Source organism: Polistes dominula, unplaced genomic scaffold (assembly GCF_049000335.1).
Source record: "Polistes dominula isolate Pdom_NZ unplaced genomic scaffold, Pdom_raw_medaka contig_19, whole genome shotgun sequence".
NCBI classification, from domain to species: Eukaryota; Metazoa; Arthropoda; class Insecta; order Hymenoptera; family Vespidae; genus Polistes; species Polistes dominula.
The window spans coordinates 1,619,234-1,635,696 of NW_028301058.1; the positions used below are offsets into that span (position 1 = coordinate 1,619,234).

General features: G+C 23.7%; 1 protein-coding gene across 2 annotated transcripts in view; it reads left to right on the plus strand.

Moving 5' to 3' along the window:
* The window catches only part of LOC107065835 (otoferlin), a 46,136-nt gene that overhangs the window by 17,358 nt on the left and 12,315 nt on the right, over positions 1-16,463 (plus strand). For both annotated transcript variants that reach the window (XM_015319881.2, XM_015319882.2), the window contains exons 5-13: positions 2,930-3,197; positions 5,493-5,672; positions 6,403-6,465; positions 9,705-9,789; positions 13,307-13,650; positions 14,621-14,931; positions 15,136-15,379; positions 15,749-15,979; positions 16,059-16,367. In XM_015319881.2, coding sequence (XP_015175367.2) covers positions 2,930-3,197; positions 5,493-5,672; positions 6,403-6,465; positions 9,705-9,789; positions 13,307-13,650; positions 14,621-14,931; positions 15,136-15,379; positions 15,749-15,979; positions 16,059-16,367 — 2,035 coding nt within the window. The remainder of the gene's footprint in view (positions 1-2,929; positions 3,198-5,492; positions 5,673-6,402; positions 6,466-9,704; positions 9,790-13,306; positions 13,651-14,620; positions 14,932-15,135; positions 15,380-15,748; positions 15,980-16,058; positions 16,368-16,463) is intronic.

Sequence of the window (16,463 nt, forward strand, 5' to 3'; positions counted from 1 at the left end):
TAATGGAATTTCTACACGCACATATACATATATACTTGTTATTATACATTGTATATGTGTGTATATTATACTTATGATTAGAAATGTCAATGATCGAAACTGTAATACAATGAATGTCTCATATCAATGCACACAAATTGTAACTTTGGTATTAACGATAAGAGACCTTAACATTTATCCTTTTATATGGAACATGTATCCTGATGTATTTTCCTATAATCATTTATCATACTGTCAGACTATATTTTTCAAAGGAATTTTTTTTTTTGTTTCTTTTTTTTTTTTTCATTCACGCTTTAACGCTTTCTAGGTAACTCCTATTTCATCCATTTATTTCTTTTTTCTTCTTCTTTTTTTTTTTTTTTACTTAAATCAACACGTTGTAATAAAGTTAATTAATTAAATGTGACAAAGAATGAATGAAATTTATAAGAAATGATTTGTCATATTTGTGCATTGAATTGTATGTAATAATAATAATTTGAAAATGTTTATTTATATACAGATAAAATATTAAATATATTCAAATATTATTTCAAATTATTTCGCAAATTTATTCACACGAGACACGAAAGACTATTTATAGCTTTTCTTGTCACGTTTTCTTAATTAAGACAGTTGTGCCATTTAAGAGAAGAATAAATTGGCTCGTAAAAACGAATTAACGTGTACCAACAACATTTTAAATTGATAAACAAAATTTGTTAAAGTAATCGTAATAGAAATCTCAGAACATTAAACTTTTCCTTTTTTTTTTTTTCCTTTTAATTTAATTCACCCTATGTTTTTTTTTTCAATTTATTTTTGATGTTAGTCAAATGTAATTTGATTATATTTTAAGTAAAGTTCACTTTTTCTTTTAATTTAATTCAGTCATCTTGTATTTAGTTTTTTTTTTCGATTTATTTTTGATTTATTTTTGATGTTAGTCAAATGTAATTTGATTATATTTCAGATAGAATTCACTTTTTCTTTTAATTTAATTCACTCATCTTGTTTTTTATTTCTTTTTTGATTTATTTTTGATTTATTTTTGATTTATTTTTGATTTATTTTTGACTTTTTTGATGTTAGTCAAATGTAATTTGATTATATTTTAAGTAAAGTTCACTTTTTTTTTTAATTTAATTCACTCATCTTGTTTTTAGTTTTTTTTTTATTTATTTTTGATTTATTTTTGATTTATTTTTGACTTTTTTGATGTTAGTCAAATGTAATTTGATTATATTTTAAGTAAAGTTCACTTTTTCTTTTAATTTAATTCACTCATCTTGTTTTTATTTCAATTTTGATTTATTTTTGATGTTAGTCAAATGTAATTTGATTTTAGTTGAAATAAAACGTGAAAACGTTTTCTTTTCTTTTCTTTTAATTTTTTTGTTGTTGTTGTATTTTTTCTCTTAATGGGATATATAATGATTTATCCATCAACTACCCCCATTGGCAAAGTAGTTCGATAAAATTTAACGATGCTCTATAAGATTCTCTCCCTTTAACGATCCATTAGTAATTTAAAGAAAAAAAAAGTTTACGATCTAAATAAAGAGGGGAAAAATAAATTGATATCGTAGTTAATTAATAATTAATAAAATCATCTTGATCCTAATCTAATAATATTCTTCTTTTTTTATTTTCATTCCGTTTATTTATCACTAAATTACGTATAAATATATATATAGTCTTTTAAGTACTGAATATTTTTAACTGAAGTATTTTTTTTTTAATTAAAATTATTAAAATTAATGTAATATTTAATATTAATTTATTAATGTACGTCTTGTATTATTATAATTTAAGAGAAAATTATAATAATATTTAATGTTAATTAAATTAAATGAAAACAAATTATATTTGATAATAGAAATTAAAATTAATATTAATATATTAAATAAAATTATAATTTAATATAATATTACATAATAATATTTATAATATTAATTAAATCAAATGAAAACAAATTATATTTGATAAATAAAATTAAAATTAATATTAATATATTAAATAAAATTATATAATAATATTTGATATTAATGAAATTAAATAAAAATAAATTATATTTAATAATTGAAATTTGTTATTTTTGAATATTTTTATGTAAGGTTTTATAAATTTAATATAAAATTATAATAATATATTAATATAATAATTAATATTAATTATTATATTATATTTATTACATTTATTATAAATATTATAATAATATATATTAAATTAATATTAATATTAATATATTAAATAAAATTATAATTTAATATAAAATAAAAATAAGATTTAATATTGTAATATTAACTAAAATTAAATTAAAATAAATAAATTACATATAATAATTGAAATTTGTTATTTTGTAATATTTTTATGCAAGGTTTTATAAATTTAATATAAAATTATAATAAAATATAGTAAATAAAAATAAATATATTAATTATTTTATTATATTTATTATATTTAATATATTATAATAATATATATTAAATAAAAATGAATATTAATATATTAAAAAAAAATTATAATTTAATATAAAATAATAATAATAATAATAATATTTAATGTATAGGAATTAAATCAAATAAAAATAAATTATATTTAATAATTAAAATAATTTTTTTTTTAATAATTTTCATGCAAGGTTTTATAAATTTAATATAAAATTATATTAATGAATAATATAAAAATATTTAATATGAATTAAATCACACACAAATGAAAATCAAATTATTTTCAATAAAATCCAATATTTGAAATTTTTTTTGAATATTTTTCTGCAAGATTTTATAACGAGCTGTTAATAAAAAAAAGAAGCCCTTTTTTGAAGCTTTACTTTTATAAGTGCTTTTAACTTTTTATTAGAAACAGTATATGTACTGTAAAATAACTTGATAAAAAAGAAAAAAAAAACCTTGATAAACTGATAAAGATATTATGTTTGCAGAAGCTCAACGTTAAAAAGCATGAAATCTTTCATGAAGTTAGGAAAACAGAGACCACCAAGAGCTAGATCTTGTGACAGTAATTCTGAAACAAAGGAACTTATCGATAGAAGAGATTCGAGTTGTCCGACATCTAACGAACCTTCCAGGACAAATTCTTTTACTTCACTTGAAAGCAATACGTCTGACAACGAGAGCCAAACGAGTATTAATAATATTGAGCATGAAGAACCAATTGTTACAAAATCAGTTAAAAAACCTAAACCTAAGGTATGCTTTTATTATTTTTATTGTTTTAGAGAAATTTTTATTACAGGTTTCATACATCAGGTTTACGTCAGGTTTAGGTCAGGGTTTTTTTTTTATAGTGTTTTACATTTACAATATATAATATTATTGTAAATAATAAGCCGATTATAATTAAATAGCATTTTATTATTACAATTAGATTTATTATAGTCTTGTTTCTTTCTGATTTTAATGAAAAAGTTTTTTTTTTTATTTCCTTTTATAATGCATAGTATTATTTTATAATGCACTTGCAGTACTGTGCAAGTGAATTAAAATTGAGTAAAGACAACTGCGACAGATTTTTAGAAATTGTGATTCACTTGCAGCACTGTGCAAGTGAATTAAAATTGAGTAAATTGAGTTAAGTTATGAGGAGAGATTTTTAGAAATTTTGATTCACTTGCAGTACTGTGCAAGTGAATTAAAATTGAGTAAAGACACTGCGACATATTTTTAGAAATTTTGGTTCACTTGCAGAATTGTGCAAGTGAATTAAAATTGAGTAAATTGAGTAAATTCATGACGAGAGATTTTTATAAATTTTGATTCACTTGCAGTACTGTGCAAGTGAATAAAAATTGAGTAAAAGCACTGTGACAGATTTTTAGAAATTTTGGTTCACTTGCAGTACTGTGCAAGTGAATTAAAATTGAGTAAATTGAGTAAATTCATGAGGAGAGATTTTTAGAAATTTTGATTCACTTGCAGTACTGTGCAAGTGAATTAAAATTGAGTAAAAACACTGCGACATATTTTTAGAAATTTTGATTCACTTGCAGAATTGTGCAAGTGAATAAAAATTGAGTAAAGGCACTGTGACAGATTTTTAGAAATTTTGGTTCACTTGCAGTACTGTGCAAGTGAATAAAAATTGAGTAAATTGAGTAAATTCATGAGGAGAGATTTTTAGAAATTTTGATTCACTTGCAGTACTGTGCAAGTGAATTAAAATTTAGTAAAAACACTGCGACATATTTTTAGAAATTTTGATTCACTTGCAGAATTGTGCAAGTGAATTAAAATTGAGTAAAAACACTGCGACATATTTTTAGAAATTTTGATTCACTTGCAGAATTGTGCCAGTGAATAAAAATTGAATAAATTGAGTAAATTCATGACGAGAGATTTTTAGAAATTTTTTATAATATCTGTATTTTGATAAAATCAGACTCGTTTTACCTGAGGGAGTAAAATCTTTTTCAAGGGTTAACATTTCTCAAGTGTATTTGTAATAGTATTGCCCTAAGGGATGTTAGATGGAAAAATATAAAGTGCAAGTGAACCAAAATTGAGTAAAGACTCTGCGAGAGATTTTTAGAAATTTTGGTTCACTTGCAGTACTGTGCAAGTGAATAAAAATTGAGTAAATTGAGTAAATTCATGAGGAGAGATTTTTATAAATTTTGATTCACTTGCAGTACTGTGCAAGTGAATTAAAATTGAGTAAAAACACTGCGACATATTTTTAGAAATTTTGATTCACTTGCAGAATTGTGCCAGTGAATAAAAATTGAATAAATTGAGTAAATTCATGACGAGAGATTTTTAGAAATTTTTTATAATATTTGTATTTTGATAAAATCAGACTTGTTTTACCTGAGGGAGTAAAATCTTTTTCAAGGGTTAACATTTCTCAAGTGTATTTATAATAGTATTTCCCTAAGGGATGTTAGATGGAAAAAATATAAGGATGGTAGTAAGTATTATTATTGGAAACTTTAAGAAAATCTATCAAATAAAACCACCTTAGATATTTCATGGGTTTTCAACTAAGTGATTGCAGATTTTAAATAAAAATGAAAATTTTAAATGTTTATTTAAAAATATAAGTTGTTTCAATTAGGTATTGTCAATTTTTGTTGATGATTTTTTACCATCGATCAGGCAGTGTCATAATGTGACGTTCATAAAATTTCTGATCTTTGCTATCAAAAAAATTGAATTAAGGTGTAAAACAAAATTCTCAATGATTTAATTGCAAACTCAATATTTTATTATTTTGATTTTTGGTTTTTTTTTCTGTAGATACATTTTTATTAGAATTTATGAAAAAATTGTAAATTAAATTGTGAATTACAGACAAATTATACAGCAGACACAAATGATCTTTGCTATCAAAAAAATTGAATACCTAATTCAATAAAACAAAATTCTCAATGATTTAATTGCCAACTCAATAATTTATTATTTTTAGTTTTTTTTTTGTTTTCTTTTTTGTAGATATATTTTTATTAGAATTAATGAAATAATTGTAAATAAAATTGTGTATTACAGGCAAATGATACAGCAGCTCAAGGTGCATTGAAGGCACAAGATTATCAAGTATGCGTGACTATCATAGAAGCGAGACAATTAGCAGGGCTTAATATGGATCCTGTTGTTTGCGTTCAAGTTGGGGATCAAAGAAAATACACCAGCGTAAAGGAATCTACTAATTGTCCTTATTACAACGAGGTATTCCATACTAATATATATATATATATATATATATATATATATATACACATTTATTTTTTATTGAATAATTTCTCTGAACATTTTCATTTCCTTCTTTTTTCTTTTTTATTTCTTTTTGATTTTCATTCTATATATATATATATATATTGTATATTTTGTGTATATTTAATTTTGTTGTTGTTGAATTATACAAAGTTGAAAAAATTCATGACTTACTATTATAGGAAAGTTTTTGTTTAAAATAACCAGAGTTCGATTTAAAAGGCATTGGGATAAAAACTTTGATTACAGGAATAAAGTTGAAAAAAGTTTGAAATATATGGGGGATAGGGGGAGGGGTAGTAACAGTAGGTAACTAGTTTTAAGTTTCAACTTAAGATCGAATACTTTTTGAAATTTCTTCCTAGTCAACTTTTCGTATTATTATTATTATTTTTTTTTTAATTTAATTTCTTAAGATTTACGTATTCAACTAATTCGTCTCATTAAACAAAAGAATTAGATTATTAAACATTATCCTTTTTTTTTATATATATAAAACATGTTGGTTTTAAGTTTCGTAATTTCTCAGATCCTTTCATTCGAACAATGTTTGTAAATTTAATTAAAAAATAATGAACGAAATGTACGCAAATTTATTATCAATAATTTATTTATATAAATATTTATATATTTTATAAAAAAATATAATTTATAATTTTATTTAATAATTATTTTCTTTTTACAGTACTTCGTTTTCGATTTTCACATGCCACCTGTGATGCTATTCGACAAGATCATCACTTTATCCGTAAGTATATTCATTTTTTCTTTTTTTTTTTTTTTTTTTAACAAAATCATTTATTGTTTATTTAAAATGCTAATGTTAATTAAAATGTTTCATTTCTTGTTTTTTTTTTTTGTTTGTTTTATTTTTGTTTTTCTTTTTCATTTATTTTCTCGCCAGTAATTATTTCTTATTAAACCAACGTGTTGAAAAATTTAATGCAACTCTTAGTTAATAATAATAATAATAATTATTATTATAATACGATTATTATTACTATTATTATTATTATTATTATTTTCATCAAAACGATTACACTCGACCTCATTTTCTCGTTTCCCAAAGGTTTTGTAATTTTCTTTTGGTTTTAAGATGTTCCTCATTGTATACAGGTAATTTACTGAAAAGACTATTGTGCAATGCCGTAAGGAATAATAAATTATAATGATAATATCTCAAAGTGAAACTTTGATGTTAATTATTTTTTTTTTTTTATTTCCGTGTTATTTAAAAATTTTTGGGTAAGATAAAATTCAAGATAAAATTGTTGACAATTATCGAATTTATTAATATATTTACAACGTGTTTATGAAATAAATTAATTATGTCAATGTTAAAAAATTATTTACATATTTAAAAAAAAAAAAAAGAATGAAGTAATTTCGTTAATAATATTGAAATAAATTAAAAAATAATTCGAATAATGATACGAAAAAAGAAAAAAAATTGGAAACATATTTTTAACAGGGAATATTTGAAAATTTACGTAAATAAATAGAGAAAGATATTTCATAGAAATTTTTTTAATTAAATATAATTCTATTATATTTATAAAAATATGAATAAATAATTATTTTTGTAATAACAATTCCATAAATTTCAATTCAAATATATGCACATATATATTTTAACCCTTTGCACTCCACGCAACTTCGCGGCAGAAACGGCACATTTACAGACCCTCGTATTATCTTCTTACGTGTCACGCGTTGTTTGTTCGCAATGGACTCCTAAACTTCAGAACCGATTTGAATAAAATTTTGTACACAGTGTGCAGTTTCATCCAACTTGAAAGATAGGATAGTTTATATCTCAATTTATGATCGGTATAAGGTAATTCGTTGACTTAAAGACGTCGTGTGTATCGAACTGATTGTGAGACCACAGCAACGCGAGGCGGGGCACCCCTAGTTTAGTATAACTTTGGAACCAAGTAACAGATTCTAATGATATTGGACTTATATTAATCTGTAGACATCAAGGAACATATTTACCTAAAGAACTTTTACCAAAAGAACTTATTTACCAAAAGAATGTATATCTGTAATAACGTTGCAATTGAACAAAAAGCGAGCGCGTTTCATTGTATTTGAAATGTGACACTATTTGATAATATTTCTTTGTACATTATAAATCTCACTATAAAATGCGAGATATGCTTCTATAAAAACATTTCTCCTACAAATTTTTCTTATCGTTCTTCTCAAGTTTTGCCAAAAAGTTCTCGGACCGTCGTAAGCACGCGTCTCGCATTCTCATAGAACACAAAACCCGATGACATTTTTTTTATATATCTTTGTTATTTGACTATATTTTGATTCGATGTCTTGTGCTATTTTAAGAAAAAACATCAGGGAAACATGCATGTCTCAAAAAATTGTGCTGAAATAACTTAATTCCTTGTAATCACTAATAAACTTTAATGTCTCATACGTTGAGACATCGGAGTGATAGACTAAAATCACGATGTCTCATACGATGAGACATCGGAGTGCAAAGGGTTAATATATTAGGTTATTAACTATGAAATGTCTGATTTCAGGATGAAAATATTTCAAGTAATTAACTATGAAATGTCTGATTACTCGAAATCAGACATTTTTAATGACCTAATATTATTAAGAAATATTTGGTGAAATACGTTGTTCTTTCTTTTTTTTTTTTTACATTCGTTTTTATATTTATATTTTATATTCGTAGTTATATGTGTAAGAGACATACGACACCAGAGATTCGAAAGTAAAAAAAAAAAAAAGAAAAAGAGGTCTTTTCGATCGATCGTGAAAAGAATCTACTCACGTGGTCAAGAAAAACGAGAGCTTAACTCGTCGAAGAGAAAATAAATGGAACTCGTTTATCGTTAAAAGAAATTACGTGGGTGTTATACGTGAACCGTGTACAGCTAATACAGTTTCTTCCTTTAATCTCTATTAATGGTTCAAAAAAAAAAAAAAAAAAAAGGAAAAAAGAAGATAAATATATACGATGGCGTTCTTTCTTATTTCTAAGTTTTTTTTCTTATCTTTGTAAAAGATAGATTTTCAACAAAAAAGAAAAAAATGAAAAAATTAAAAGAATAAGAAGGATTGTATGAACCAATTAAAAAGTGTATGGAAGAATAATTGATGATCAGAAAAAAATAATACGACTATAAAATGGATTCGTATTGAATAATATAATATAATATTAATATAAATAAAATTGTTTCTTATTTTTTTGTAATTTTTATTTCTTATTTGTGTAAAAGGTAGACTTGCAAATGAAAAATATAAAAAAGATTGTAAGAACTATTTAGAAAGTGTATGGAAGAATAATTGATGATAAGAAAAAAATAAGACGAATAAAAAATAGATTCGTATTGAATAATATAATATAATAATAATATAAATAAAATTGTTTCTTCTTTTTTTGTTATTTTTATTTTATATTTTTGTAGAGGGTTAGATTTTCAAGAAAAAAAAAAAATACAAAATATCGTATAAACCATTTAAAAAATTTATTAAAAAAAAATAATTGATGATACGAAAAAATAATTGATGATAACGAAACATAATACAATTAAAGAAATTCAATTATTTATTTAAAAAAACAATGAAATATTAAAAAAAAAATGGAAATATTATATTGAATAATAATAATGTAAATAAAATTGTTTTACATCAAATTGAAGTAAGAATTTGAGAATTCGATTGGTGAGGTAGGGTTTGAGGTTTGAGGAGTGTTAATGGGTGGAAGAAAATAATTTGATGCTTGAAAAAAAAAAAATTCTCGTTCGCAAAGAAATATTTTTGTTCATCGGTTGTAGTTAATTGGAACGAAATGAACGAAAAAAAAAAAAAAATAAAAATAAAAATAAAGGGAAAGAATAAATTATCAATTAACGGAGAGATATATGATACTTTTTGTTTATTTTATTTTATTTTATTTTTTTTTTTATTTTTTTTTTTTATTGATCATAACTTTTTGACGATGTATCCTCGCAGGTGCAGCAATCGCGGAATCTCTTGCGTGCTAACTTAACACTGGGCAGCTTTAAGTTAGACATTGCAACCGTTTGGGCACAGCCAGGTATAGAATTGTTTAAAAAAAAAAAACAAAAAAAACAAAAAAAAAAGAAACAAAAATAATTCAACAACAAATCTGCAAAAGAATTTATTGCTATCTTTTTTCTTTAAATATTCTCATCTTGTTTATTGTATTAATCTTTTATCTGTGTGTGCCTCTCTCTCTCTCTCTCTCTCTGTCTCTGTCTCTGTCTGTCTCACTGTTTCATCTTCATCTATTCAAAATAAAAAAAAAATAAAAATGATTCATCAGGTGTTAGTACACGCAATACTTCAACAAAAAATAAAAAATCAACAACAACAAAAAATGGATCTGTTTCATCGTCATTGCTTGCAATCCTGTTGTTTCTTCTTTTTGTACATACATTAATTATTTTATTATTATTATTATTATTATTATTATTATTATTATTATTATTATTATTATTATTATTATTATTATTATTATTATAATTGATTATTTTTATTATATTTTATAATTATTGAAGTTTTTGTTTCTGTGAATATAATTTAATTAATTAATATAAATATATATAACATTATTTTACATTAATATTACCAAACACGTATATACGTCGATAGATTGATCACTCTGGTAAGCGCATATATGTGTCTATTATAATTTGAAACAAATTTGTTCGTACTTTATTTCCCAGAGACTGAAGTTAGTTTTTTACGTATATGAGAATTTAGAAGAAGAAGAATAAAAAAAAAAAAGTTTCTAGTAGTAGATTGTTAAAAACTATTAAAAAGTTTTGTTCAAAGTTTTACAATATAGTATGAATGGTATTTTTAAATCGTTCACGTGTTTGCTCGTTTTTTTTTTTCTTTTTTCCAGAGGTAGGTAAAAAATAATCACGATTGAGAAAAAAAAACCTTTCCTTCTTTTTATTTTTTTGTTTTGTTTTGTTGTTGTTGTTGTTGTAAAACTTTAAATTTGGTATCTTTTTATTTTAGTTTGTTTCTTTTCTCCTCATTTTTCCAGAGCGAGGTAACTTTTTTAATAAACCGTTGGTTACAAACGCATACAACTTTTTAAACGAATTTTACCTTTATTTTTGAGAATTTATCCGAGTTTATGAATTAGTTGCAAAAAAAAAAAAAGACAAAGAAGAAAAAAATTATGATAAATTATAGTTGAAAGTTATCGATCGAAATACAAATTGTTTTTCACATTTGTTTCGTTTTTGTGTGCGTTACACGTTTTGCGTGCACGTGTGTAGTTGTATTTTTCTATTTTTCTATTTTTCTGTTCAGTTCGTACATTCGTATGTAATTTAATTAAACAAAACAACAACAAAAAAAGTAATTAATAAAATACAAATATGATTGAAACGTGATTAAATGTGTTAGAAATTTATACGTATGAATTTATTTATAATAATAATTTATTTAAATAAATTGTTATGTTATTTTTCTAATATTACACATACAAAGAGTGATAACAAGTACGTGAAAACGATTAAAGATAATTGAAAAAATTGATAATTCAACCAAATATAATATATCTAAATGTATATTTCTTCTATGCGTGTATATGTCACTGAACTCCTCCTAAACGACTGGACCGATTTTAACGAAATTTTGTGTGTGTCCTCAGGTGGATTCGATAATGGTTTAGAGTTACAATTCAGTCCAATTTAAATTGTTTATTTAAATTATTTTTTATTTATAAATTGTTATACGTCAAGTTTATAGGTTGAAGTTAGTCGATATTCGAGTCAATAATTGAAGTTATTCGATTCCAGCTTGTTAACTATAATGATAATTAAAAAATATTATATTTCATTTTTGTCAACGTTGATTATCATTAAAATCATACGACTCAATAATTTCAATTAAAACTGTGCGAATAATAACATTAATTAAATTTAAATGAAAATTTTCAGATAAATTAGATAAAAGATGTTTACATATTTTCATATTATATTTGGTCATTTTTTAATAAAAATTTTAAATAAATTATTTTGATTTATAAACGATACTTAAAACTATCGATTTATGGTGTGATTTAATAGCGGAAAATGCATAAACTTTAAACACTTAAAACATAAATAAGAAAGTTCAGGTATAGTTTATATATAAATTGCATTCAATTTATTATTATTATTATAACTATTATTATTATTATTATAAGTGGTGCATGTATAATTTTATAAACGTATATTAATACTCGTAAATTATCAAAATATTATTTAAATAATAATACATGATAAAACAATAAGTAAAACAAACGATAACAATATTTATTATTAAAATTGCATGCTCAAAAAATTCTTCTTCTTATTAAAATTATTATTATTATTATTATTATTGTTTAAAATAGATCATTTTTTTTTTTATTAAAAAAAATTCGATTTGATCATCATCGCTTTATTAAAAAAAAAAAAAAATAATAATAATAATAATAATTAATACACAAAAATGCAAATAAAACGCAACAATTTTTTACTATTCACAAAATCCTGAGTGTTTGCATGCAATTTGAAAACAAAAATTGTGTTTTCTATTTCTTTTTGTATCATTCATGAGCCACGACATCCTTTACAAAAAAAAAAAAAGAACAAACATTTAATTCGAATGTTGTAATACGTAGAATTATTATGGGAGGTTTATAATCAAGGAAATTTGTTACGCATGAATCAATCCGTTAATACTATTCGATTATTCTATTATCACCTGTGTAACATTATCAAACTCGCGAGGAATAATTAACCAATCGAGTAATCTAATATTTAACCGGACTGGTGACAGGACGATAACCGAGTGAAATAGGAAATTGGATAAATCTAGGTAACAATTATGCAATATTATCGATAATTAATTAACTACACTGATACAACGGTTCGTATTAATCGAATTATATTTTTTTACTCGTTCAAATATCCATAACATACATATTACAATATTAATATAATAATTAATATATTATTCTAGAAACTATTATAAAAATGTACGCCTGTAAGGATGCAACCCACTAGACACACAATTCATGTATATATAATTAATATATTAATATAATAATTTATATTTTATATTTATATTTGTAATTTAATTTTGAATTTAATTTTCAATTAAAAATTAATATTTTAATATTAATATAATTATATTTTTAATGTGTGTCTAGAGGGTTGCATTCTTACAGGCGCGTATTTTTATAATAGGCTCTAGAATGATATATATATATTATTGCTATTTTTATTATTATTACTATTATTATTATAAATTTCAAATCATATACACACCTAAACAAAAAAATCGTACAAAAACAGAAATTTGTTTTGTTTATTATTTTAATCGAAAAATCGTGTAAAAAATACAAATCTAATTAAATTTAATTCATTTTTTATACATGAAAGAGAATAAAGGTACAAACAAAAAAATAAATTAGTATAATAAAAGGAATTCGTGGCTCTAGAATCTTTATACTTCAAATTTAAATGTTTTTTCTCAACAAATCTCTTTCTTTTTAATCTAGAAATTATTAACAACAAATCTTTATTGAATAACATTTTCCGCAGATCATCAATTTTATCACAAATGGGCACTTCTGACCGATCCCGATGACGTAGCTGGTGGTCCCAAGGGATATTTAAAATGTGACATAAGCGTAATTGGAAAAGGTGATACCATTAAAATTCCACCTAAAAGTGAGAAAGATGAGGATGACATCGAGGGAAATCTTTTGTTACCTGATGGTGTACCAATAGAAAGACAAAGGGCAAAATTTATTGTTAAAATTTACAGAGCCGATGGTTTGCCAAAAATGAACAGCAGTATTATGGCTAATGTTAAAAAAGCGTTCACCGGTGAAGTCAAAGATCTTGTTGATCCTTACGTCCAAGTTTCGTTTGCTGGTTTGAGCGTAAGTTGACAATTTTTAATTATTATTATATTTTAATTAATTAATTTTTTATTTTATTTTTATTAAACGAGTGCATAATATCAGAAATAGGATAATTTATTATATATAATATTATTATAATATTTTTTGTTTGTAATAATATAATTATTTATTTATAATTATAAAAATTCGCGCCTGTAAGAATGCAACCCTCCAGACACACTTTGAAAATACTGCTTGCGAGCGCCATCTGTTGGGACGGAAATTTTTTTCAGTCCAAACTGTTCATACACGCATGTATTGCAGGTTGCCTATCTTTCGGGCAGAACAAAAATTCCATTCCAACAGATGACGCTCGCAAGCAACATTTTTAAACTGTGTCTGGCGGGTTGCATATCTACAGGCGTAATTTTTTTAAAAATTAATGATAAAAATTTAATTTTAATTTTATAATTAATTATGAATATTTTAAAAATAATATTTAAGATTTTAAATGAAAAGTAAAATTTTTAAAGATTAAAATTATTCAATGTTAAACATTTAATGATCGTTTTAAAGATAACATAAGATTAGAAAATTGTTCATAATTTTATTGAAAAACGATCCATGATTTAAAATCGTAAATGTTTATGTATTTATTCTCACGATTTGTAATAATAATATAATAAATAATAGAAGAGTGGAATTATTGTTTAACTGTGTTAAAACTTTAATTAATTATGTTTGAAATAAATTACATAACATTAAACATAAAAAATAACATTAAAAATAATTACCATAAACAATTTTAATAAACAATCATAAATTCGTTAATATTTCAATCTGCAATCTGAAGAAATTTTTATTTCAAAAAAATTCATGAAAAACACTGTAAAAACAACACCATTCAACACCAATCTCCTCCCACCTCCTACCCTTTTTTAATTTACCTTTGAAAGGGTTGAAATTTTCTATACAATTTTTCAATAATACTTTTGTAAATTCGTTACAGGGAAAAACAACCGTAAAAAGAAACAGTTATGCACCAATTTGGAACGAACAAATCGTCTTTTCAGAAATGTTTCCGCCACTGTGTCAAAGAATAAAAATTCAACTTTGTGATAACGATCCAGTTCATGCTACAGTAATTGGTACACACTTTGTTGATTTGAAACAAATCAGTAATGACGGTGAAAAAGGTTTTTTACCAACCTTTGGTCCAGCTTTTATTCATCTTTATGGTAGTATCAGGGATTATAGTTTGATAGATGAACACTCGACCTTGAATACGGGACTTGGTGAAGGGATCTCTTATAGAGCAAGGTTACTTTATATTTTTTATTAAATAATATTAGGATTGAAAACTAATTGTTCGTTAGTTTGTTTTATTATTATTATTATTATGATTAATCCTTGTCAGGGGTTTTTAAAGGGTAAGGGTATTTTTTATGTTGACGATTATCAGTAATTGGATTATGTTGTAAGTAGGTTTTTTTCATTAATTAATTGAATTATTTATATATGCAGATTATTGGTAGCAATTAGAACGGAGATAAGTGATAACGTTGAAATGGCACCTTCGGAGGTCGAGGTCGAACCAACTGTGCCAATCAACGAAGCAGCTTATGCGAGAAATGAGGAATTCTTTTTATTTGCAACTATAATGGATGCTACTATGATAGATAAGAAGCTTTGTGATAAACCCATGTATTTTGAGATATCTATTGGTAATGCTGGTAATGCTTTGGATGGACATAATGAAAGTTCCAAGGTAAATTAATTTAGGCTTATACATTATCTATGGTATTACTATGAAAACACCTATGCATATAATTATAATACTAATATATATAATTTTATTAAATTATTAGTAGTATTAATATTAAAATTATTATTATTAATTATATATAATATAATATAATATATATTATAATTTAATAATATGCAATAATATATTAATATAAAAAATAAAATAATATATTATAATAATATACAATATAACAATAGTATTATATATTATATATATAATCTACAATTTTTGTTATTTAAATTAATTTATAAAATTGTGCTATTATATTTTCTCGTTTATTTCTACAAATTACAATTTTAACAAATAATAAATAATATAATAATAATTTAGATATGCGAAATGAAAGGTGGATCAAACGGTGAAGAAGAAGAATTGCAAGAAGTTGTTAGCGGATCTTGGCAAAGTACAACACCTACCACCAAACCAATGACACATGATAAAATTTATTACTTTTTACCATACTGGGATGACAAACCATGTCTTCACGTACGAAGTATTTGGCCTGATTATAGACGTAGAATGTACAATAGTAATATCATCGGCAAGATTGTTGACAAATTGGTTTGTATATTGATTACTTTTCAGAATATTTCTTTAAGTCTCTCTCATTAAAAAATAAATTTGTTTAAACATCGATCAGGAAGAAGGATTAACCGAGGTTCAACAAAGAATTGAAGATCCTGCAAGTGAAAAATTATTGAAAACTGTACTGGAAGAATTATCTAGCAGTTGTAATCGTTACGTTGGTATCAGTAAATCAAGTTCAACTGGACCAGGTGTTGGTAAGACTAAATTGGACAAGGAAAGGATGAAACTTTGTCAAAGAGAGATGGAAAGCATCGGTACCATGGCAAGGAACTTGAAAGCCATTATTACGAAGAACAGTTTTAAGGAACGATTGAAAACTGCACAGAATTATCTACAAAAATTGAAGTTCTTAGTTGAGGATGTCAGTACCCATCAAACAAACCATATAAAAAAAAAAAAGAAACAAAAGCTTTCCCAATCCAAGCCCAAATCTACTCTTCGCGTTGTTCATCACGAA